General features: G+C 33.6%; 1 protein-coding gene across 1 annotated transcript in view; it reads right to left on the bottom strand.

Annotated features, from left to right (window-relative positions):
• The window catches only part of LOC145239773 (BLOC-2 complex member HPS3-like), a 99,868-nt gene that overhangs the window by 33,175 nt on the left and 41,851 nt on the right, over positions 1 to 24,842 (bottom strand). Inside the window, exons 8-12 of the mRNA XM_080103216.1 lie at positions 15,330 to 15,502; positions 11,792 to 11,897; positions 7,200 to 7,286; positions 5,760 to 5,856; positions 3,611 to 3,680 (exon numbers count right to left, since the gene is read on the bottom strand). Of these exons, the coding sequence (XP_079959342.1) occupies positions 3,611 to 3,680; positions 5,760 to 5,856; positions 7,200 to 7,286; positions 11,792 to 11,897; positions 15,330 to 15,502 (533 nt within the window). The remainder of the gene's footprint in view (positions 1 to 3,610; positions 3,681 to 5,759; positions 5,857 to 7,199; positions 7,287 to 11,791; positions 11,898 to 15,329; positions 15,503 to 24,842) is intronic.

Raw genomic sequence — 24,842 nt, 5'->3', positions numbered from 1 at the left:
TGAAAATGATACGATTAATGTAAAAGGTGAGTTTTAAAGAAAGGAATAAATCTGGTGATCTCAGAGGAAGATTAAATCTGGACAATATACAGTGATGCATGCAGAACAGGAAACTTTGTTGGTTTGGTCATAGTGAAAAAAATGAATGAAGGTGCTTGGTTTCATAGGTGCAGAACAGTTGAGATAGCAGGGTCAAGTCAAGGAAAATATGGGAGGAAGTGATGAAAATGAACCCTAGGGAAAGCGGGATAAATAAAGACCTGGTCAGAAAGAAGTTAGTTTAGAAGTCAATTTCTGAAAGCCGACCAACCCATGTAAAACCAAATATAATGATGATGATTATTTTATCCTTTTCTTGAAAACTTAAAACAACTGCTTTCTTGTATTCATTGTTTTGTGAACTGTTATCCTCATTTTCATAGTTGTTGTTTCACCACGTTTCGGCCAAATGATCTTCTGGCCTTCTTCAGGTGATTAACCGCGATGGGATAGGAATGCTAAATCTTGTAACTATCCAAAGTTATTACTGCTTTCCATAGTTGTTGACTAGTTTTCTGACCTGATTGGTTAGGATTAAAAGCACTATCTTCAGACAATGCTCACCTGGAACCATAGAGACTCATAGCCTCTATCCATTGCACCACGGCGAAAGGCAATGAAGATTGGATTTTTTATGATCTTATTTATAAATCTTATTTTGTGTTCTTATCTGGTCTTGAATGGTATAGTATTTTTGTCTTTGGAATCCTTTGAGATGAGGTTTCATAATCTGTGTATTCTTTTGCAAACTGTTATCCTCATCTTCATAATTGTTGTTTAACCACATTTCGGCCAACTATTTCTCTGGCCTTCAACCAGGTAATGGGATAGGAATGTTGAGTCTTGTAACTCCATCCCCAGTAATTACTACTTTCTGTAATTGTCGTCTCAGCATTCCCATCCTATAAAGATGAGAATAACAGTTCGCAAAAGAATGAATGCACAAATTATGAAGCCTCATTTCAAAGGATTCTAAAAACGACAAAAAAAAAAAACATAAAACTACTTTCTTTTTTTTTTTTTTTTTTTTTTTTTTTTTTATTCAATTTTCACCCCAAACAAGGCACAGTGCCACTTTGAAGTAGGGGGCTACTATTAGGGAATTAATTTGCGGGGTCATTATGAAGGGAGAAGAGTAGAAAGATGTTTGTTAACATTACACTTGAAATTCTGCATATCATTGCAGTTGGGAAAGCAGAATCCAGGAAGGGAGTTCCAAAGACCCGCAGTTCTGGGGAAGAAACTATTGGAGTAAAAGGCTTTCTTGCACCTAGGGATCTCCACTGTAAAGGGATGAGACTTAGTAGCTTGTCGGGTTTGTCGGGGGTAGTTACGTCGGGGAGGTACAAGTGTTTGCAGTTCGTCAGAGCATTCACCATTAAAGTATTTGTAGAACAGGCAGAGGGATGCAACATCTCGTCGATGGGACAGAGGTTGAAGCCTAGATGACAGTTCAGGACCTATCAGGTTGGCGACTCTTTTTTGAACCCTGTCCAGGAGCGAGAGACAAGCAGCAGATGCACCAGCCCAGATGTGACAACAGTACTCCATACATGGGCGAATGGTAGCCTTATAGAGGTATAGGATACTGGCAGGCGTAAGTAGTTTTCTAGCACGGTAGAGGGAGCCAACCTTCCTTGCAGCAGCCTTGGCAATGCTCTCAATGTATCTATTCCAGTTCATATTCCCTGTAAACGTTAGGCCGAGGAGTTTAAAAGAAGTACTTTCAGGCAATGTGTTCTTGGCCATTGCTATTGGTGGTAGAGAAGGTTTCTTGTAGTTATTGAAGGAAACAAGCTTAGTCTTAGCAGCATTGAATGAGACCAACCATTTTTGTCCCCATTCCACTACGGATTGGAGGTCATCCTCTAGTGTTTCTGCCATTTTCTTGAATATGTGTTCATTTGTTTTCCCCTCATATCTGTTATAGAGAGTGGTGTCATCGGCAAATATACCCATCTCCGAAACAATATTATCAGGGAGGTCGTTTATGAATATCAGGAACAATAGAGGTCCAAGGATAGACCCCTGAGGCACTCCCGCATTTATGTCATGTTGTTTGGATGTACGTCCGTCGAGGACAACTTTGATTTTTCTATTACTTAAGAAGGATTTAATTACATTATGAATTCTTCCAGTGATTCCATATGATCTAATTTTCCTTAGAAGACCATCGTGCCATACCCTGTCAAAAGCCTTAGATATATCAAAGGCCACCGCTCTACCCTCCCCTGTTTTATCCAATGAACGGCATATACGTTCAGAAACTACAGCTAAGATATCTGCTGTTGAACGGGCTTGCCTGAATCCATATTGTTTGTCAGTCAGGAGTTTAGCAGCTGTTAGGTGCTGGACTAGGACTTGATTAACTAAGGACTCAAATATTTTGGCGAAAAGCGGGAGGAGGCTAATGGGGCGATAATTCAGTGGGTCAGTTCTTTCACCAGAATTCTTGAAGACTGGTACCACAGAGGCGGTTTTCCAGCAGTCGGGAAAACAAGATTCGTTAAGGCATTTATTGTAAAGTTTGGACAGAACTGGAGCAACCTCGGCAGAGCATTTTTTTAATAGCACAGCCGGGATGAGATCTGGTCCACATGCTTTAGAGGTGTCTAGGTTTTTTATAATAGCATGTACCTGAGAAGGGGTGATTTTCAAATCGTCAAGTGTGGCGTCTGTTCGCAGAGGAAAATCAGGGAGTGAGTGGTGTACCGAGTTCAGCGTGGAGTTTGAGGCAAACCGACTGGCAAGCAGATTAGCCTTGTCAGTTGCCGTGCAAGCAACCTCATGGTTGTTTGTTAGTGGGGGAATAATTGACTGTCCATTATTAACTACGCTGTTGTAGATTTTCCAAAAATCCCGGGTTCCTAATTTCTGTGCTTCGATGCGCTTTCTGGTGGTTTCAGAGTAATCTGACTTAGCTGTGTCTATCACTCTCTTACAATTATTTCTAGCTTCTATAAACTTCTGTTTATTTGACCTGGAAGAATGGTAACCATGCTGAAAATTTAATATTGTAACAACAAAGTTTACTCCTCATTTTTTATTAATTCCATCAATTTTCTGATTTTGTGTCACTTTAATGTAAATACCCCGGATAGACTTGTAAATCATCAAAATCTTACTCTTTCACTGCAGAGACCAACAATTCTGACAGCTTCTTTCCATGCACTGTTAGCCTTTGGAGTCCCTCCTACTCTCTTTCTACCTGATTGTACTAATATATAGAAATTTAAATGTAATGTGAACAAACCTCTTGCTGCTGAACTCCCCATTTAGGATTCTTCTTTAATTATGATTTCTAATTCACAATAGTTCCTTACATCTTAATGTGCCTTGTTAGAAGTAACGAATAAATACATTTTGAAATAGTTAAAAAAAATAAAAGTGCATACAAACTTTGGCAGTAACTTTCACAATAGTAATTTACAGGATAGATAGTCTTATTAATGAACATTTTTGTCAAAAGCTTTTGAGATAAGGAATTCTTATTCAGTGAATTCATCGTGAGACTAGCATTCTCATTTTCATCACAAATTTGTTTTGTTACAATAAAATAAATGAACTGTACCTGCGTTTGCTTTGCTTGCTAAATGTTTGGTCATGTTTCATAATGTCCTTCATCATTGTTAAAGCTTTTTCTGGAAAAAAAAAAAAAAAAGGAAAAATATTACAAAAAAAAAAAAAAGAAGAAAGAAAAATATAAAAAATAACTAAAAAAAAAAAAAAAATTAGTCAAACAATGCAAAAAAAAAAAAAAATATAAAAAAATAACATGCTTTTTAGACTATCCTCATCTTGGTTATTACTTTCATCCCATTTCAGCGGATGGAATCTTTGACCTTGAGGTGCATCTTTTCAAACTTGAGACCTGTTGTGCAACAGATAGAGGCATCGATTAACAATCAGTTCTAAGTGACAGTTTTCTGGAGGTTGAGGGTTCAATCCTTACTACAGATAATGATAACTAAGGATAACAATTCTACCAGATCATTGCTGATAGAACACAAACAATCTACCTCCATGGATTAAATAACATTCCATATAGGTTTCTAAGTTCAACAAGGTCCTCCAAGTTCAAACAGAAGATCAGAGGTTACATCAGCTGAAATGTTATGAAAATAAGAACTGAGATAAAATAGGTAATACGGCGCTTATGTCAACGAATCATTAAATCTAAGGGAGATAACCAGCATAGACATAGCCAAAATAAGCATATTTTGCAATTTGGGACACTGAAAAAAATCAGTAGAACAATGAAAGAATGTTAAATGAAAAAAAAAAATTGATCACATGATTACTGTAGCCAAATTCCGGAAATTGCTGAAGTATTTTACAAAAAGGAACCAAGTTAGCGAAGTTAATCCACAAACTTAAAATATAACAATGTTAAGTAACAAAATAAACTTATTAATTAATGTACACAAAACAAAAGTAAACTGCTACACTGTAACGATGTTAATTAATCCACAACAAAAATTAAATAAACTTGTTATTTAAAGAAAATAACGAAACTTTTGGAAGGAGATTTTGAAGTATATTAACTATCATTTTAATTTTTTTTAAACGAAAATAAAAAATTAAAAAAAAAGAAAGAAATTTGTTTTTCTTTATTTTAGGTAATCAGTCAGCGTCAGGATGATTAAAACTTTTTTGAAGGAGATTTTGAAGTATTTAAACCGTCAATGATTAAAGTTTAATTTAATTTTTTTTTTTTTGTTACTATTCTGTACTTCCATTTTGCAAGGTATAATTTGGGGTGCATAAAATAATTAATGTACACAAAACAACGGAAATAGAAAACCTTTATTTTCATTTAACGTTCTTTCATTGTCCTACTGATTATTTCAGCATCCCAAATTATATCTTGCAAAATATGCTTATTTTTGCTATGTCTATACTGGTTATCTCCCTTAGATTTAATGATCCATTGACATAAGCGCCGGTAATACCAGCACTGATTTCAATTTTGATAACCTTTAAATGCAGTTGCTGAATGTAGAAGCATGAATTGTGTGTTGCTGTGTATGGCATTATCACGTTGACACACCAGTTCCTATTGGATCACCAAAGTTAAGCAACGTTGAACCTGGTCAGTACTAAATGGGTGACCATTTGGGACTTCCAGGTGCTATATGTGCTCTCCGCTTATCTCAGCATTGTTTCTCTTAGTCTGTCTAACCATTCCACCTTTTCTCAGAAACTACTGGTCTGATCCGGCCAAAATTTTGTATGGTCCTTTGTTATAATAAGGTGCAGCGAACTAAGTATTATGGTATCTGTTCAATGCACAGTTAAGGATTAATAGGAATCAGTTACCATAATACCACATTTACTCCACGTTTTCTCTGAAACTACCGAGCTGATCGGGATGAAATTTTGTATTGACCAAGTTGTATGATATTCGTTCAATGTACAGCTAGAGATTAATAGGAATTAGTCACCGCAATACTGCGTTTACTCTAGAAGTTCGACATAAAGCACTCATTCTTTCTAAGTTCACAGGTTATAACTTTTGCTTGTTTTTAATGAGCTAAAATGTCTAATTACACATTCTATTTCTTCATATTTGAAGCGGCCACATGTTTCGGGTTCATTTCAAACGCATGGTAACCATTTTACATATTATTATGATACTTGATAATTGAGAAACAGTCAAAATTTCCCTCATGTTGAGAACAAGTCATGTAGAAATTTGGAAATTAACAAATGCTGTTTACCTGGAGAGTAGCTTTTCAGCTGAGAAAGCAAGATGATCGATGATACATCAAGGCCTGAACACTTGTAAAACACTGACAATATCAAATCGCCTTCTTCCTGCAATCAGATAAAACAAAAACGGAATAATCGAGTGTTTGAGAGAAAAACATTAAAAAAAAAGTCAATTCTTAAAATGTAATAAGATTACTTTAGCTCGCTTTATCACCTTCATCAACAATTTTTAAAATGAAGAAATTTTTTTTAATTTGAAAACATGTGTAAATTCTGAACCCAAATTATTCTACCAGCTGAAAGAGACAGATTTAACATGACATTGGATCTGATCTCACTCAAACATGCCGGGATGGGGATCAGCTGTAATCCTATTAGTCTATACCACGTTCACTCTAGAGGTAAAACCTACTTAGCAATATCCCCAATGGTTTGACATTTTTTTATTAAAAAAAAAAAACAAAAAAAACAAAACATCCACAAATTTTTTCGTTGGGGAGGGGTTTCTAAAAACAACAGTGATTGCTAAACATAAAATAAAATAAAATCCTAAGTGTGGTGGTTAGTAGGATCCTCACAAATCTATTGAGGTATGAGCTGCTCATGGTTTTCTGGGTTGCTTCAAGAGCCTAAAACAAGCAAGACAGTTTCTTAGTGGGGAGATAAAATGGGATTAGTGAAAGATAAAAAAAAGAGCAAAGCTTGATGGGATACAGAAACATGGATTGTGTGGCACTCTTCAAGATGGGTAACATTTTGGGAGGGGGGGGGCAAATAAAAATGAAGAGTGGGCATCTAAAATCAAGAAAAATTGAGTAGTTAGAATCAAATATCGATTTGTCAGCTGCAATGTTACCAATGAGAAACTTTAAGAAATAGACTAGCTTCATTTTATTATATAGAAAAAAGAAAAAAATTATTTTGAGATTAAAATATTAAAAAATATGAGTTTTGTTTACATTATGGAAGGTGTAGGGCTAAAGTTATGTCAGAAAGGGTGTTATACTTAATCTGTTCCTTTCAGCTTCCAGAATTTACCTTGTTTCTCCCTTTAAATGATTGAATGATATTGCAACACAGCAAATACTAAAAGAATAGAAACGTCTTGGATTACGCCATTCAAATTAATTGCTTTTCGAAGGCGTGGGTGATTTTATTTTAATAAAAGTAGAGACAGAAAACAAGTGATCCTTGTCAATATATTATAATTTGAGCTCTTAGTTACAAACCGTGAGGACAAGTGTATATTTGTAAATTTCTATCACCTCACTCTTAGGAAATACCTGCAAATTTATAAATAAAGTTTATTTCTGAATTTTATTAATGAGGAATGATAGAAATATCGATAAAAATAAAATAAAAATGTAAATACATAAAAAAAAGACTTCAATTTTTATTTAATTTTAAAAAAATAGGTAAAAAGGTTACAGCTTTATATTTTCACATACCTGGGTCAGATCACTTAAGTCATAAGTTCCAAATATTTTGTGCCGTAAATAGTGAAGGAAACCTTTTCCATTCCTAAACGTGATTGCCTGAAATAAAAAAAGACCGGGAAAAAAATTATTTAACATAAAATTCCATGGTGGTTTAAACTACATGAAAATAAATACAGGTAACTCTCCAGTTTTTACCAAGGAAGGTTTTGCTGGTGAAAATGCATTGAGAATGGTGGTGACTATGTAGAAAAATAATTATTATATTAAAACCTATCATGATAAAAAGATAGAGCAATTAACAAATGAGACAATTGATGATGAAAATAAAAATTGAATAAAATTAATTAATCCATCAAATATTTAACCAAAAAATCAAAAATAGAAAATAATCCATAACCTATGGATTTTCAAACATACGACCTTTTCATTCAATGATAAAAATCAGCCAAAAATGCATTGAAAAATATAAAAAAAGTTTTGTGAATTAATTATATTATATATAAATGGAAACACGATCATCACAGCGGCCTAGCAATAAGCCAAGATTCATAATACTAGGATTCACTGTTTGAATCATCTGACTGTCAATATGGTTATATCATCCATACTGACAAGTGTAAGTTTACATAAAACATCTAAGCCTGCAGATATTAAAAATATTTATTAAAAAAATAATTGTTCAGTTAAGTTGAGCACTTTGAAAGAAATTAAAATAAAGGTTCAAATTTAGGCCTGTTGCAAAGTTTTTTCGCTTCAGGAGATTAGAACACTGTGTTTGTGCAGTAAGAATGCAGTGTTCATAATACACAGATCTGCTGTTCGAATTGTCTGACCACTAGTACAGTTATCCATACTGAAACGTATAACATTGAAGCATATACGAGACATTCCAAAAATAATGCCTCCTATTTTTTTAATTCTGCCTAAATGGATCGGAGGCGATTGCAAATTGCATAGTTATAATGACTGAACTTATGCATTCAAAACCTAAAAGTTTTATCTCTGTTGCAGATATTGACGGTGTGAGACTCTAAAAAAGCCACCCATCATGGACATGTGTCAAAAGCAGAGATGTATTATTGAATTCCTCCATGCAGAAAAAATTGGATTGATCAATATTCACCGGTGCCTGTTAAACATTTATGAAGCCAATGCAGTTGATGTCAACACAGTTAGGAGATGGGTTCATCAGTTTCAGAGTGGCAACAGAGATGTGAATGACAAAGCGCGATCTGGACTTTTAAGCATCAAAAGAAACTGGTAAACGTGCATTAAGAATGGTGGTGACCATGTAGAAAAATAAATTCTGGAGCTCTTCAATGTTTTAGTTTTTTAGTTCACAAATAGGAGACCTTACTTTTGGAACAACTCATATAAAAAACAATGGATATAAAAAAATATTTATTAAAAAATCTTTATCTCTACTTATATAAAAGGCACTTGGTGTATGGGAATTTGTTCCGTATAGATACAAAATGGCAGGGACAATTTTTTTAAAATTTCACACAAATGTACTTTATGTGTCTGGCAGTGTACTTAGATAGGTTTTGTATTGGAATACCATTGATAAGTATCGAAAAATTGATAATCAAAAAAAATCTAATTAAAGAAGAAACAGTGATTTTGACCAAAGTTTATACAGCTTAACATTGCAAGTTCATTTGAGAAGTTTTATCACTGCACAAGCAGGAGAGCCAGGCACATAAAATCAACAGTAGGTTCTTTGATAAGACAAGGGTGCGTTTGAAATGAATATTGCTGTTTAGAGCACAACTGAACCACAATGCTTGATTTTTTTGCATTTTAAACTTTAATTCAAGCCATTATATAGAAATAATTTTATAAAATCAATAGTAGGTTCTTTATAGTGCAATGTAGATTACAATGTATTGTGAACCAAGTCACTGGGGAGAGGTATGTGAAGCTTCCTCCCAGTGCACAGTGGTGGGTCCCCAACAAGAGCATGTAATCAATCAATTTGATTGAAAAATGGGCAATTTTAACGCTTTCAATGACAATAAAAATATTCGTTGATCTTCATTCAATCCCGGTCAACATCAGGTCTCCCTGCTAGTAATTATATATATATATATATATATATATATATATATATACTAGCATTTCAGCCTGGCGTTGCCCGGGTGTTTGGAGGTGTATGTTGAGCAAAAAAAAAGTGGTAGTAGGAAGGCAGGCTCGAACCCATACCGTGAAAGAGGAAAAGAACGGGGGAAAAAAAACGTGACGTCTTCGCTGTTACAACCACCGTCAAACCGGGAGTGACGTAGGTTTTAATTAAGGCTAGACAATCGAAAAGAGGGGATGACTTTCGAAAATATTGGCGAAAAAAGCGACCCCTTCCTGTAGAAAAGTGCCCAGTTGAGGGTGAAGAAATTAAAGTTTTTAGCCAATTTTTCGGTATTTGTCGTCTGAAGGGCTGAGCTTCAAAACGATACTGATCTTGTGAAAATCCGTTGCGTCTGTCGAAAGTTTTAGGCAGACATGCAAACATACATACATTTATATATTGATAGCTCCAATTTTTGACCCAAACTAATTAAAAAGCTGGCCCTATCTCTGAATACCCTTTATGTAAAATTTCAAATATTTAGACCAGAAATTGTCTGAGTAATTTGGTAGAGACCGCAGAGGTCAATTTTTTTGACTTTAGCTCCTATTATGACCCCTTAACATTTATTGTTTTGAGCTCAAATGAAGTTATTAAGTTAGATCTATGTCCAAGAAACCTATATTTAAAATTTCAATTGTTTATACCCAAAATTGGCGGAGGAGTTTGGTAGAGTTCTCAAAGGTCAAATCTAGCCGAAAACAGATTATAAAGAGTACTCTGTATATCAAATTTCAAGTCTGTAGACTAAAAATTGACAGAGTTATTGCATAGAGAAATGTACACAGACACGTTAACTTTTTTATATATGTATATATACTAGCATGGGTGCCCGGCGTTGCCCGGGTGTTTGGAGGTGTATGTTGAGCAAAAAAAAAAAAAAAAAAAACAATAAAAAAAGATCAATTTTTTTAACTTTGACTCCTATTATGACCCCTTAAAATTTATTGTTTTGGTCTCAAATTACATTATTAAGTTAGATCCATGTCCAAGGAACCTATATCTAAAATTTCAAGTGTTTAGGCCCAAAATTGTCGGAGGAGTTTGGTAGAGTTCTCAAAGGTCAAATCGTTGAACTTTGACCCCTTAACAGTGAAATTTCTGGCCGAAAACCGATCACGTGGATTTTCCCAAATCTCAGTACCGTGTATATCAAATTTTGAGTCTGTAAACTGAAAATTAACAGAGTTATTGCGAATGAAAATGTACACAGACACACAGACAGACACGTTCACTTTTATAGATATATACACATCCTTTTGGGATAGAGTTCTCTTAAAGAAATTGTAAATTGCCGCTAGCTTTTAGGGGATTACTCATTAGGTAAAAAGAGGTCTCCGGCACTTGACAATGTGTACATTGAGATTTTGTTTAGATTTAGCAAGTGTTGGATGATAGCATAAAGGTTAGAAGCCCCGAGTTTTGCTTCTGAAAGTTTACGCTAGTTCTAATATTATCGTAAGGATTATTAGTTGTTGACTATAAAACTGTTTCGAGGATTTAAAAACACAAGTTTCATCTCATAGCACCCCAGCAGTGTTGATCAAACACTACCTCTCTTGAAAAACAAGAACAAAACCATTCTGGAGAAAGAGAGAGAGAGAAAGATACTAGACCTGTAGACAAAATTAGGCTTTAATCTCCCAAAATTCATACTAGGATTGTTTACACAAGCTTGTGGTGTAATGGTTAAACAGGTTGATTAGCAATCAGTTTTAAGTGACAATCTTCTAGGAATTCAAGCTTTACTACAAGCAATAAGATCCAAGAATGACATAAAATTAATTAACATTTCTACTTTTCCATGACCGATGTAACATGAATGATCTATTACTGTGTATCAAATAAATTGTTCAATTTTAAATTCCATATATGTTCCTTACTTTGAAAAGATGTACCTGAAAAAGGTCAAGGGTTATATCCTCCAAAAAAAAAAAAAATAAATAAAAATTGTTGTGTAAAAACCAACAGAGGTGCAAATAGTAATCTAAATTAATCCTCATCTCCAAAAATTATTAGCACTTATACAGTATGAGGTGAAAATCGAAGTTCCAAATAAATTAACAGAAAAAGTAGGCTGAAGTAGCTATCTATATCAAAAATTAGGAAAAATTATTGATAAGAATTTCAATTAAGAAATAAATATCAGTTTTTATCGCATTTTGCTATTGATAATAGTGGAATTCTATAAAGCAGGGGGAGATAAGTCAGTCTGTCATTTAACCAAATAATAATAAATGGCAGATCAACAAAACATGAAAACCGATTTTTATCTTTGATTAGAATTTTATTCAATAATTTTCCCCAATTTTTGGTTAGGATACTTATTTTGATGTGTAAGCATATCAAAGAAAATATTATGATGCATAAATATATAAAAGAGTTTTTACTTGGAATGAGATTTTCACCTGTGCCTCATACTGTAGAAGCACCAAATACCATTGTAAAAGATTTTTTTTTTTAATGGCTGCCATACCTGTTGTTGTTCATTTAATTTTGTCACTTTGTTGAGTGCCTCCCTCAACCGGAGTCCTGCCATGTTATAATAGGGCAGACATAATTTCCAGTCGGATGTAGGATGCCTGCAACAGAAAAAAAGGAACATAAATTTATAAATGCTGAGGGTTACAAAATTTTTTGGTACTTCTACACTAATAGGACAAAATTTTGTAGTCGATAAATGTAGTTTTCATACAAAAAAAAACAATGGTTTCTATTGATTTTTTTTTTGTCAATTCTAATAAATTACAATGTTAGCTTCCAAATCATGCAGTTGAAATTATCTGAATATTACTGTATTATTAAAAAATAAAAAAAACTTTAATTGTGTTAACAGGTGAAAAATTGTGGCCATCTCGATATTATAAAATAAATTGAAACAGAAAATTACCTCCCTTTTGAACTCTCCTGCATCTTACATAAGCAAATACGATCGTTTTCTCCAAATTCTATTTTCTTTAATAAGTAATTTTCTACCTTATCGATATTCATAATTTTTGGATATAATCATTTTAAAAATATGAGGAATACATAGATACCATTGTCTGTATGTGAAATTCAGTATCATGATTTCCGTAATTTCATTCTGATAGTGTGGAAGCGCCAATTTTTTTAAATATAACATACAATTATCTTGTCAGATTTTCAATGCCAGACCCAAATAGCATTTAAGCTGATAAATCAAACTTTGCTTTCAACTAGCCAATTTTCATTTATTATTGTTGTGCCATGTTGTAAACAATATAACCCGAACACACTTTTCTTTCAATTCATTTTTTTAAATTAAATAAACTTGTCCAGATGAACACTAATATGAAACATTTTTTAAATAATCACCTGAAAATTAAAATCAGCAAGGGGGATAACTCATTTTTAAAATGAATAAAACTTAAAAACTGAATTACTTCCTGATGTTACCTGGGATGCAGTATAGGTACAACTAGTTGCTAATAAAAGCAATGTCATATAAATATAGATTTCTGGGAGATTTGAATTAACAACTTTTGACTGAAGAATTCATCAAATATACCAGAGATGCCATCTTCCCATGATGTTAACAGCCTCTTTTCTTTATATGTCATTGAGCTGTTGAGCTGAATTGAAAAAGAAAAGGCTTAAAAATATGAAGACATTTTAATCATGACAAACTGGTCATTTGTTTTTTTAGTAAAGTTGTCCATTTATTCACCGTTTAGAGGCTTCATTGAAAAACTAATTAAAATCTATTTTGATTTGCAATGCTTAAAACAATAGTTTATTGTTACATCCAAAAATATATCTTAAATCTAGAAATTCGCACTTTAAATTATTAACCATAAGAAGATATATGAAATTATTGAGTTTTTTATAGAGTAGTTACACTCAGATTCTGATAAATATTATTTGAAAGATCTTACTAGAAGATAAATTACTAAAATGAACACAGATTTTTATTAGCTACTAGCGGAATTACCCGGCATTGCCAATGGGTCCTAATTGCCATAAATTATATAGATTACAGCAGAAAATAAAAGTAAAATCAAACAATTGGTTTACTACTGTATTTTATAATGTTTAAGTTCGTTTTAGAGCAGAATCAGAGAAAAAAATACTTATAACTCTGGTGAGGTTCAAATATGCAAATTCTTTTTCTAAGTAGTATGCACTAACAGATTGATCCATAGGGGCAATTAGTGTTGCATATTGAGTTGGGCAATGTCGGAGTTTTTGCTGGTTGTGCACACATGCAGTGGATTCTTTACAAAGAGACATTCCAAGTGAGAGTTAACCTGCAGAAAGAATATGCAGATATTGTAAAAATCAATATTCTTGATACTGACCCGGATATTGAACAATCAGAATGTTTTAGTCTCGGTTGGGAATATCAAACGAATTCCTGACTGGGAAATTGTCAATATAAACAGATGCTAACCAGGGAAAAAGGTAGAACGAGAGAGAGAGAGCTGACTGAGTTGTCATCGCCGACACCAAATCACTTCCACCCCCACACCACTCCTCTCTCTTTATACACCGAGTTATGTGTTAAAATAAACAAAGTTTTGTATAAACAACTTGTCAGCTTATTTTTGTAAAAGCAGGTTGATAGACAATATATATATATCAGCATGCGGAAAAATTATATAGACTAAAAAAGTACCACAACAATGCAACATTAGGAAATGGTGACACTATCAATTGCATAAATTTCCTCCTTTACAATCAAATGTGGGTCAATCACGTATCAAAAAAAGGAGAAGTGAGAGTAACAGGCAATGAAAATTTAAAATATAATTTACTACCAGTGAATATCAAAAGATTATCTCATTAATTTGTTTCTGGTGTTATAGGCAACAGTGTGAGGGTAAAAGATCCTATGACTAATTAAAAATAAAATATTAATTAGGATTAAATATAAAAAGAAATCAAAAATGCAATATCTATATTTTTTTAGAATACAAACCGATATTTGCTTATATAACTGATGAAACTGATGTACAGGATGTAATGATAAAATTGTCACCCCAGAAAAGATGATATGATTCCATTTCCATTTGATGAAAACCGGTTTTCTTTTTTTTTTTTTGTATCCCAAGAGTAAAAGGAGCCTTCTATCATGTCTGAAAGTGATACAATGTTCAACCTGCGAGATCGGAGATGCACCACTGTACAACTCATGCTCTCTACTGACCCAAGTTATGACAACAGGAATATTGCTAGCACCCTCAAAATGGAAATCTGAACGGTTCAACGCTTGAAGGCACAGCTCAAAGTTTTAGCCTCGGTTATGGTCTTTGGTATGGTTTCAAGTGAGGGTGACATCATGCCACCTCACATCTTCAAAGTCGGTTTAAAAGTCAACACCAAAGTGTACCTAGTGTGCTGTAGAGTGTGGTGATCCCCTGGTGCATTCAGGTAGCCGCTGACAGACCCTGAGTGTGGCAGCAGGACTCGGTGCCGGCCCACAAGTCCAAAGAAACCCAGGCTTGGCTTCAGAAGGAGTGCTACGACTTTGTACTGTTCTCTCATTGGCCCCACAATTAAGCAAAGGAATGGAATATTTCGTTAGAAATAAAGTGTAGACCTAGAGCTACATGTACCAAAAGTTGTATCGTTTATAGGAAGCCTGAAGTGACACGCTCTTTCTTTATTTGCCCCCCCCTCCTTAGGAGCATAAAATGCAAAATAATAAAACACCAAATGGCATGATGCCATTGAGCAAAGGTGTTAGCAGCTTTTCTTTTATTTTGTTACATTATTACAGTTACAAGGAGAAAGAGGGAAGACACAGAAACGTCAACTGCTACATCACCACTATGACTACCTTTACAACTAGACATCATGATCCACTAAGCAACTACTTATCTGTCAAAGAGGCAAACAACTTTTTCTGTTGACAAAGGTCCCCCATCCAGGCAATGTTGCAAGTCACTTATGGTAATGTTACAGAGTGTAACACTGACGGCCCGATTATAACGAATACCAAATCAAATTAATTATACATGATTTCAATGAAGGTGGAAAAGGAAAAGAATTACCAAGCATAAAAATCTCCAAGTTTCTGGCAAGATTCGTCAAATAAGTCTTGATATTCTCCGAGGCATTCAATTTCAGAATCAATCACAGGTCCTCGAAGAATAAGGTGGGCTTCTTGTAGAACGTGGAGGTAAGCTTCCTGGCCACTGTCCTGGTATTTGGTAGAGAATACAATCTGAAAACGGAGAATATCATTTTTAAATTTAAAAAGTAAAAACAAGCAAATTCTTTAAATATTGTTTGACTGAATTGGTAAGATTTGAGCCAATCAATAGTGAACGTTATCCACTCCACATTACAATATTCATTATAATAGTTTGGGACATTAGTGTACATTTTAATAATACAGAACTAGAACATATCTAGTGCCCATGCCCAGCTCAACATAACTCTGCTAAACATCATTCAATTTGAGCAACAGTCAAGTTATCTTTGTTTGTGTAATTTTTAAGCATGTACCTCGATTGATTAATTTTATTTCAATTGAAGTTCTCAGAAATCAAGGAACCCCCACCTGGTGCTAACACTATTCTCTTTACGAGCTGCATAGATATTTGAATGTTCCATTAAAGTTCTTTATCTCTCAGACACTAATGAGAACATAATTTTCCTTTCTAATTGATCATTTAAATATGTTGTAGTATATTTTTTTTTGGTCTCTTAATCTTACTGGATTCCAGGACAAGAATTCATATAGTCTGGTGGAGTATCCAGTTTCATGTTGCTACTTGAGGCAACATCATTTGGAGAAGGTGTACCATTTCTTGTAAAAGCCAGTGTAGGTTAGCCATACCAAGCAGATCTTATTTGGGCCACGAATACTATGCGATTTTGAATATTTGGTCAGGGTTTAGTTCTAGGGAAAAGTATCCTCATGCCAAGTTGTCCCGACAAACCTCTGTACAGAGAGACCTTAGACACTAGAGGATAGATTGTTCAAGCTGGTCTGATTGAGTAGTAGAAGATAAATGTACAGCAGTGCTACATCATATGATCCTCCTGTTACAGGTGGAGGGGGGGAGTTGTAGGTAGCAGAGGGGGTGGTCAGCTGTCTAGGCTTTCAAAGATGACGTCAAAGGAAAGTCGGTCAGATTCTGGATCCAGGTGCTCTGGGAATGACGTCAAAGAAGTCAAAATGGAAGACGTAGAATCCCTGGAGATTATATCAGCAGGACTGACCGACATTTTAGACAATGCGTGGTGGAATGTTCTAACATCATCCGTGCCAATAAAATAGAGGCAGCAGACAATGACGAGAAAAGAGAAGCAACAAGGACAAGCAGACACATCATTTCTCTGCCATTTTGCACACACACCCCATCTTGTGATCCCCTCCATGCTGTCAAGTGTTGTCACTGGAAAATAAACATTTTCAAATCATTTCCTTTTAAAAAAAATTTTTTTTTTTATAACATTTTCACCCCAAACAACATCGCCACTTTGATGTAGGGGGGCTACTATCAGGGACATAAGTTACAGGGATGTCGGTTCACGTTACACTTGAACTTCTGCATGTCAGTACAGTTGGGAAGCAGGGTCCTGGAAGGGAGTTCCAAAGTCTAGCGGTTCTGGGGAAGAAATTACTGGAGTAGAAGGCTCTCTTACATCTAGGGATTTCTGCTATGAAAGAGTGAGATTTAGGTGCTTGTCGGTCTGTCGGAGGTATTTACGTCGAGGGGGGTACAAGTGCTTGCAGTTCGTCAGGTTACATATTATTTTAAAAGTGCAAGATTTTTTGTTTTGTGTTTACATCTATTGTGAAGGTACACGTAAGTTGTATGGATTTCAAATAAACCCTGATTAGCGATCTGGCTAGTTGTTTTTGAATAACAACACTTCTTTCCATATTCACGCATAGTTAGGTTGGTTGGTGGAGGTGGGGGGGGCAATAATCTCTTTTTCTCATAATATTTCTCATAACTAGAAGTTATACTTGAGTCTTTGGGGCATGCAATCAAAAAGTTGCACTTGGGCATCAGCAGACTTATTCACACCACTGTGACTAAACGCATGCAAAACCGCAAATCTGGTGACACCATAGCTATGACTTGTGTAGAAAAACAATTTGAATATACCACCATTTTGAAGATATAAAAATATAGGATCTGTGGTATAGTGGTTATAGTACTTAGCAAAATTCAGTTGTACTTTGAAGGTTCAATTCTCAGTACGAGCAACACTAAAAAAAACAATTGTAAATTATTTAGGATTATCCTAATCATGGCTGATGGAATGAAATCATGCTATCCCCATGGATCAAATAAAAAATTCTGTTCAAAATTCTGTGCAGATTTCAGAGTCTGACAGAAAGATTCCCAAGTTCAACAAGATACACCTGATGATGGTCGGAGGTTACATTGACCGAAATGTGAAAATAACACTCAAGATGAGAAAAATAGTCTGAGGAATCCAAATACATAAAAAAAAAAAGAAAGATTATGCAGGTTTACTACATTGAACACAAAACAAAAAATAATCTCAAGAAAAGCTTGAATGAAAGAGAAAAACATGCAGAGTTCCATTCTTTTTATCAAATTTAAAAGATTTTGTAATTATTTAACATTATTTCAATATAAGCAAAATTGAATGCCATATTTTAACTCTGGCTGAATGGAAACTGAATTATACTTGGTAGAAGCCTCTCACAAAATGGCTACACAATTGCTAAAGAAAAAAAATGTCAGTACTAATGCATTAAAATCCTTTCTTCATATTTTCTTTTTATAGACAAGTCATTTTTTATGTTTTCTTTGTAACTGCTAAATTACTGAAAGGATGACGTAATATATGTGTGGTACCATATTCATTGCTGTAAGTGGTGGGAGGGGGTTGCTTTATGTGAATTATGTATGTGTGTGTGTTGAGAGTGAGATGTGCTATTGTCTGAATTTACAATTTAACAAAAGAATAAAACGGCTGACTTGTTTACAAATGAACCAAAATGCATTATAGTGGAATACAATTTTGAAATAAAAAGGTTATCTGTGTGAGGAGAGATAGGGGTAGTAGGTGTCAGAATTTTTTATTTTTTTACTGAGCCATTGAGTGTGTGCGAGTGTGTGTTTACATGTGCATTTGGGGGATGGGGCTCTGATTCTAATTTACAATCTAGAACCCTTTTTCATCCAAAATGCTAAGCATTTATCCAGGACACAAGCATATCTGTAAATAGAACTTTGTGTGATAGTAAAATGAAACAATCATCAAATGATAAAAAAATAAAAGTTAATTAATGAGATATCCTCTTGCAAAATAATATGCAAATTAGTTATCCACCTGACGTCAATCGCATACACATGATCAGTATATTAGAAAGCTGTTTTTCTCTTGTGATTATGAATTTAGCATTGCAATTTCACTATCAGTGATTGTCATTTTCCCGTCATGCTCAAATTTCATTTTTATTTTCCATACTTTGTATTAACAATAAATATCTTTAAAACTTTGTATTAACAATAAATATCTTTAAAACTTTGTATTAACAATAAATATCTTTAAAACTACAAAGAAACTATTTACAAACCGATTTTTCAGCATTTCTTATAATTTTGAAAAATAATTGTTCAAAAAAGTGGTTGTTTCACAGCATATCATCCACTTTTGGGGTTATTTAATACAGAATCCAATAATTTTGGAATAAATGTTTATGCTTCAAGTTCTTAATATCTTCAAATATTTATTCATGGTGTTTGGTTTGGTTGATTTGTAGATGAAAATTCTTGTTTTTGTTTTTGACTTTGCAAAACATGATTGAATTTTCAAAAGAGAAAGGAAAAAAAAAACATCAATGTTTGGTGCATTTTAGTCAGGAAGCCGATATCTTCAGACAGCCTGATTCTGGTAGCACCAGATGCCCTAACAGGTATTACCATTTCGGGCTAAAGTAGACCTGGGAGCAATGGTTACTAAGGGGCAACTCAACATTGCCTAAATGTGGGTCTCAGCATTGGATATCTTTGAAGGTCATACACAGGACCTCAAAATTGGAGCAAGTTAATAATAAAAAATAAATAAAATTTTTAAAAGTTAAAAAAAAATAAAAATCAAGGTTTCAGTGTCAGTAAGTTTTAGTTATATGAATTACATGTTTTACGATTTATTTACTTTTACATACATAGCAACTTCACAATATTTTCTTTAGAGTCAATGAATGCATGCAAAGTAATTGTTTTTATTGTAAGGTTACATGATGCAATATATGATAAGTAGGGCTAGGACAACAGCATATTCTCTTCATTATTTTGACCCTCGAGTGTACATCCATTGATATCTTATATGCTTTTATATAGAGTGATGTGGTTCTCGATTGTCTAACTGAATCATTATATATATATATATATATATATATATATATATATATATATATATATATATATATTATATATATATATACTAGAGAATCAAAATGATAAGAATATTCTGTTGTCATAGTCCTAATGATAAGAAAACAAGGCTCACAGCATTCAATTTATTAGATATACAATAATAATACAACAAAATTTCATAAGAAATTGTCTTCTGGAGGTTATAAAAGCACAAATAACCATACATTTAACACAAAAAGCAACACAAGACATCTTCACAAAATCAGTTTCGAAACAGGTAAGAGCAAACCTTTTAAAAAATTAGCATTCATCCTTTGTTTTTATCTGTTGTACTTTTAATTTGATGATGATGATTTGCTTTGTTACTAAAAGTTTTACATAATGAAAATTTGCAGTTTGGGTGTACAGAATGATTGATGGATCAGGGGTTAGAAGAATGACCTCAGCAGATAAGTAGAAGTATTACATTATTCTGATTATTATAATTAAGTAATATGTTCACAAATATTATTCAAAATATTTTGAACAACATTAATGAAAAATGGACAGCAACAAATAAAAGCCACAAATTTGAAAATGAAAACAAATTAAAAAAAAAAAAGAAAACACAAAAAGAAAACAATATAATAAAAAATAAGATGCATAAATATTAAATTGAATATAAAAATCACATATCTAATTGGATCTCTGACGCAAATAATTTGAAAGATTTCACAATGAAAAGTTTGCATAGTTGTTTTGTTTGTTTTTAGTTTTCTCATCTGTTTTACCCTCCATCTGCTGTTGGCAACTCAATACACACTGTTTTTTGTTTTTCTATTTAACGTATTTACAGATGTCTGTGGAATATCTATTCCAGCAATAACAACAGTGCCAGAGAAACAATTTCCGAAACATTCATTTATGTCGTTGAAAAGCTTGGTGTTGATTGGATCAAAATACTCAATTTCAATTTGCTTCCTATATCAGACGTCAACCAATCAGAAACAATCGCTTCTTGGAGGTGGGCATCTGTTATCTATTATATAAGGAGAAGTTGTCTATGTGTACATTTAGCTAAAACTCTAAAACTACAAAAAAAAAAACAAAAAAAAAACGGACCTAATACCTAAGTTTAAAAAAAAAAAATCATTCATACTGTAACCTTAAACTGTCACAGATTTCATCAGGGAAGGGGTCTGTTTTCCAGTCATTTGATGTACTAACTAAGAAGAAGTAACTACGATTTTTTTTCTTTTAGTGCTTTATTTTTCCTTATGCCAACTCATTTCTCAAGTAATCTAGAAAAGTGTGTGTACGTCCTAAGAGAGGAATGGGTTGAGCAGAGAAGAAAGGAGTGGTGGTGGTGGTGGGGGGGGGGACCAGGCACGAGGTAGATAAAAGTTTTAATAGAAATATGTTACACTTTTGCCCCAGGCAATGCTGCATAACCATAGTATTCATATATAAACAAGCAGTCACATGTTGTTCAGAGATGCAGTGAGAGGCACAGGAGCCTACATTATTCACAGCATAGTGTTACTGACTGCCACAGATTCTTGGTGCAGAAAAAAAATTGTTGTAGTTCCTTGCTACCAGCATTTCAATAAAACAACATAAGTCTTGGACATATTTCTAAGTATAATGACAGTTTATCACTCACTCAAAAGTCTATGTACAAACAAAGATAACACTTCTTTGTTTAGAACTGTGAACGTTTCTTACCCATTATTTTTATTTGTTCAACAAAATATAAACAAAGTTGATATATTATGCCTGAATAGACTTTGTAATTAAGAAAAAGTGAAAGGGACTTCCCTCTTTTTTTTTTTTTTTGACGGCATATATCAAAAAATAATTTTCTGTTATTAGTACTCTGTGATTTGGGTAGCAGTATTAGAATGTCTGACTGTGAGGGTAAAAACTCCTCCATCTTTCTTTATTTATATCTAATAAAGAAGAAAATATTGATTAAAATTAAATCTAAAAATTGACTATATTTGTTTTTAACAACACAGACTAATATTTGCCTAATATAACTGACAGAACTGATTTTTCTTGATAAGTTGTAGGCAAAGCCTATTGATAACAAATGGATGAGGACGTAAAATCTAACTTAACTTTATAAATACAATTTAGTTCATCTGTAACAATAAATGTTAGTTTCATAAATAAAAGTTTAAAGGGTGTCATGGACGTGATGAGCCGAGACTGAGCAGTGGAAGCAGCATCAACCTACCTTATCACTGCCATAAAAGGGTCCATCTTTGTTTGTTCTCTTTGAGCTACCTCCATAGTGATGCCAAGCTTAGTGCAGGCACTCGATCAATATAACCAAGTGCAAACCATGGCTTTCAAACTCACATTGTTCGCACAAACATAGATGATGGTTGTGCAAGAGCACAAGCAGAAGGTTCGACCGGTGTTCAACTATCGAGAGCTGAATGGCTTTGTTTATGTGTTTATTGCTAATTCAGAGGTGTACATGCAAGGACTCCGAGAGTAGGAAGAGCAACAAGGGAATGATGTGCCGTTTCTGGATTTGAGAAATGCCTACCTACAAATTCTCACTGACAAAGCGATACAGCCTATTTCAAATTACATGCCAAAGACAAAAGCAAACCCTTTTACAGTGCTCAATTCCATTGCTCAATCACGGTTCATCACAGAGGGATTATTATTAAACTGGGTAAGTGTTCATGAGAGATGGAAAACAATTGTCATTTGGGTCATCTGGACAATAAAAGTCCAATTTTCATAAATAAGTGTTTTGATTAATTTTTAAAATAAAAAAATTAATCATTTATTTTTTAGAAAAGATTTGAGGATTAGAAATCTCTGGACTAAGACTCAGCATTTCAAACAAGGAGGAAGAAATATGTCAAGAAAACAAAAAACAAAAAAACAAAAATGAAAATATATTACACAGTATTATGTTTCTGAATTCTTTAGATAAAGATTTATAGTTTGCATTATTTGTATTATTCAGACTACTGTTCTCATCTTGAGTATTATTCTCACAATGTTTCGGCTAATGTAACCTCTGACCTTCTTAAGGTGTATCTTGTCAAACTCAGAAATTTTCTGTCTAATTCAGGAATCTGCACAAAATTTTGAACAGAATCCTTTATTTAATCCACGGAAGCAAACATGTTCTCATTTCGTCAGCCATGACCTGATAAAAGTCTGAAGTAATTCGCAATTGTATTCTTAGTTATTGTCCACACTGAGGACTTGCCATTTAACCTCCAGAAGAGGGTCACTTAGGACTGAATTTTTACTAAGTACTTTACCTGGTATGTCACGGGTCCTTGCGGACGAAAGCATGCTACTTCTGTCGATTAAATAAAGAGTTCTGTTCCATATTCATGAAATTTAACAGAAAGATTCCTCAAGTTTGACAAGGTACACCTGAGGAAGTTGGAAGTTACATATGCTGAAATATTATTAGAATAACACTCAGAATGAGAACAGTAGTCTGAATAATACAAATACATGTTAAACAGTGGCAAATTTTTATTGATGTGTTGAGGATATACTAACATGGTTACCCAGCGTTGCCCGGGAGCATGGGCAGCAAAGATAGAAGAGTTAAAATGTGTGTGCACATAAAACGTTCCTATGTATAACCTTTTTTAAAGTATCTCCATTTTAGAGCAATAGGGATCTCATGTCGGCCAACATTTTGTAAAAGAGGTTATACTCGTGAAACATCAATAAAAACTTGACACTAATACAGTATAGATCGAATATGTAACTGTAAGAAATAAAATATTTTAAATCTCAAAAGTTAATTCTGTTATAAGCAGAAACAATTGTTTGTGTTAAAAAAAAAAACAAAAAACATCTAACATCATAAAGAGAAATATATTATTTGAAAAAAATAATCCTGATACAATGATATCAACTAGTACAAAGCAAGAAGCCATGTTTATTTGCCCAGAAATGAAGCAAGCTACAAACGGACTAAAATGATCAGCTCACACAAAGTTAAAGCCTTAGTTTTTAGATGATGAATCATTGCAGTTAGTTCATATTTTTCCCCGGAGGGGGGGGGGGATATATGCTAGAAAATAGCAAAAAAAAATGTATCAAAAGTAAAAAATAACCATAGCATTGTACATTGAGAGCCTGAATATAAGCTGATTGCTGGAGACTGATCTAAAGTTCAATTAAAAAAATAAACTTTTATATCTAAAACTAGCCTTGGTGCCCAGTGTTGCCCGGGTGTTTGAAGGTGTGTGTTGAGCAAAAAAAAAAAAAGTGGTAGTAGGTAGGCAGGCAGGCTTGAACCCGTGACGTGAAGGCTGAAAAGAAAGTGAAAAACAACCTGACATCTTACCACTACTCCATGACGCGACCAGAAGTTTGGAACATTGAAATTAGTAAAGTCATTCCAACCAATACTATGACTTGCAAAAATGGCGACACACAAAAAAATTAAAAAAAAAAAAAAAAATCGACCCTCCTTGCAGAAAACTGGCCAGTTGAGAGTAAAAGAATTAATGTTTTTAGCCAATTTTTCAATATTTGTCATCCAAAGGATCGAATTTCAAAATGATACTGATCTCGTGAAAATCCGTCGCCTCTGTCAAAAGTTTTATGCAGCCATACATACATAGATTTAAACAGACAGGTGAGATTTATATTATAGATAAACTAAAAGACATATTTAGGTAATTAATTCCTATTTCATTCACGTAAATTATTTAGTTGAAAGAACATGTGTGTGCTAGGTTTTCATTTTTACAATATGAAAAATTTTTTTTTGATATATGCTATCAAAAAAAAAGAGGGAAAAGAAGTTTTCATTCATCCCTTTCACTTTTTCTTAATTACAAAGTCTATTCAGACATAATATATCAATTTTATTTATAAAAGTTTAAAGAGTGTTGTGATGAGCCAAGATTGAGCAGTGGAAGCAGCATTAACCTACTTTCCTGTCATAAGAGGGTCTGTCTTTATTTGTTTTCGCCATGCTACCTCCAACAAACAATATTAAAAATTAAAAAATAATGCTGATACTCTAAGATACACTAGTCCAAACAATCTACATAATACATATTATTAATCCTTATCTCAAAAATTCAGAAAAACTATATCAAATCAGCACAGACTTGAATTAATACAAAGATGTAAACGGCTCAATGATCTTTCTGTGTCATAAACACATCGCACATTTTGAATTCTAACAACTATGATTCATTGGAA

The sequence above is a fragment of the Euprymna scolopes genome, chromosome 19 (assembly GCF_053919585.1).
Source record: "Euprymna scolopes isolate OS-2025 chromosome 19, ASM5391958v1, whole genome shotgun sequence".
Classification (NCBI taxonomy): Eukaryota; Metazoa; Mollusca; class Cephalopoda; order Sepiida; family Sepiolidae; genus Euprymna; species Euprymna scolopes.
This window is presented reverse-complemented; position numbering and strand designations above follow the sequence as displayed.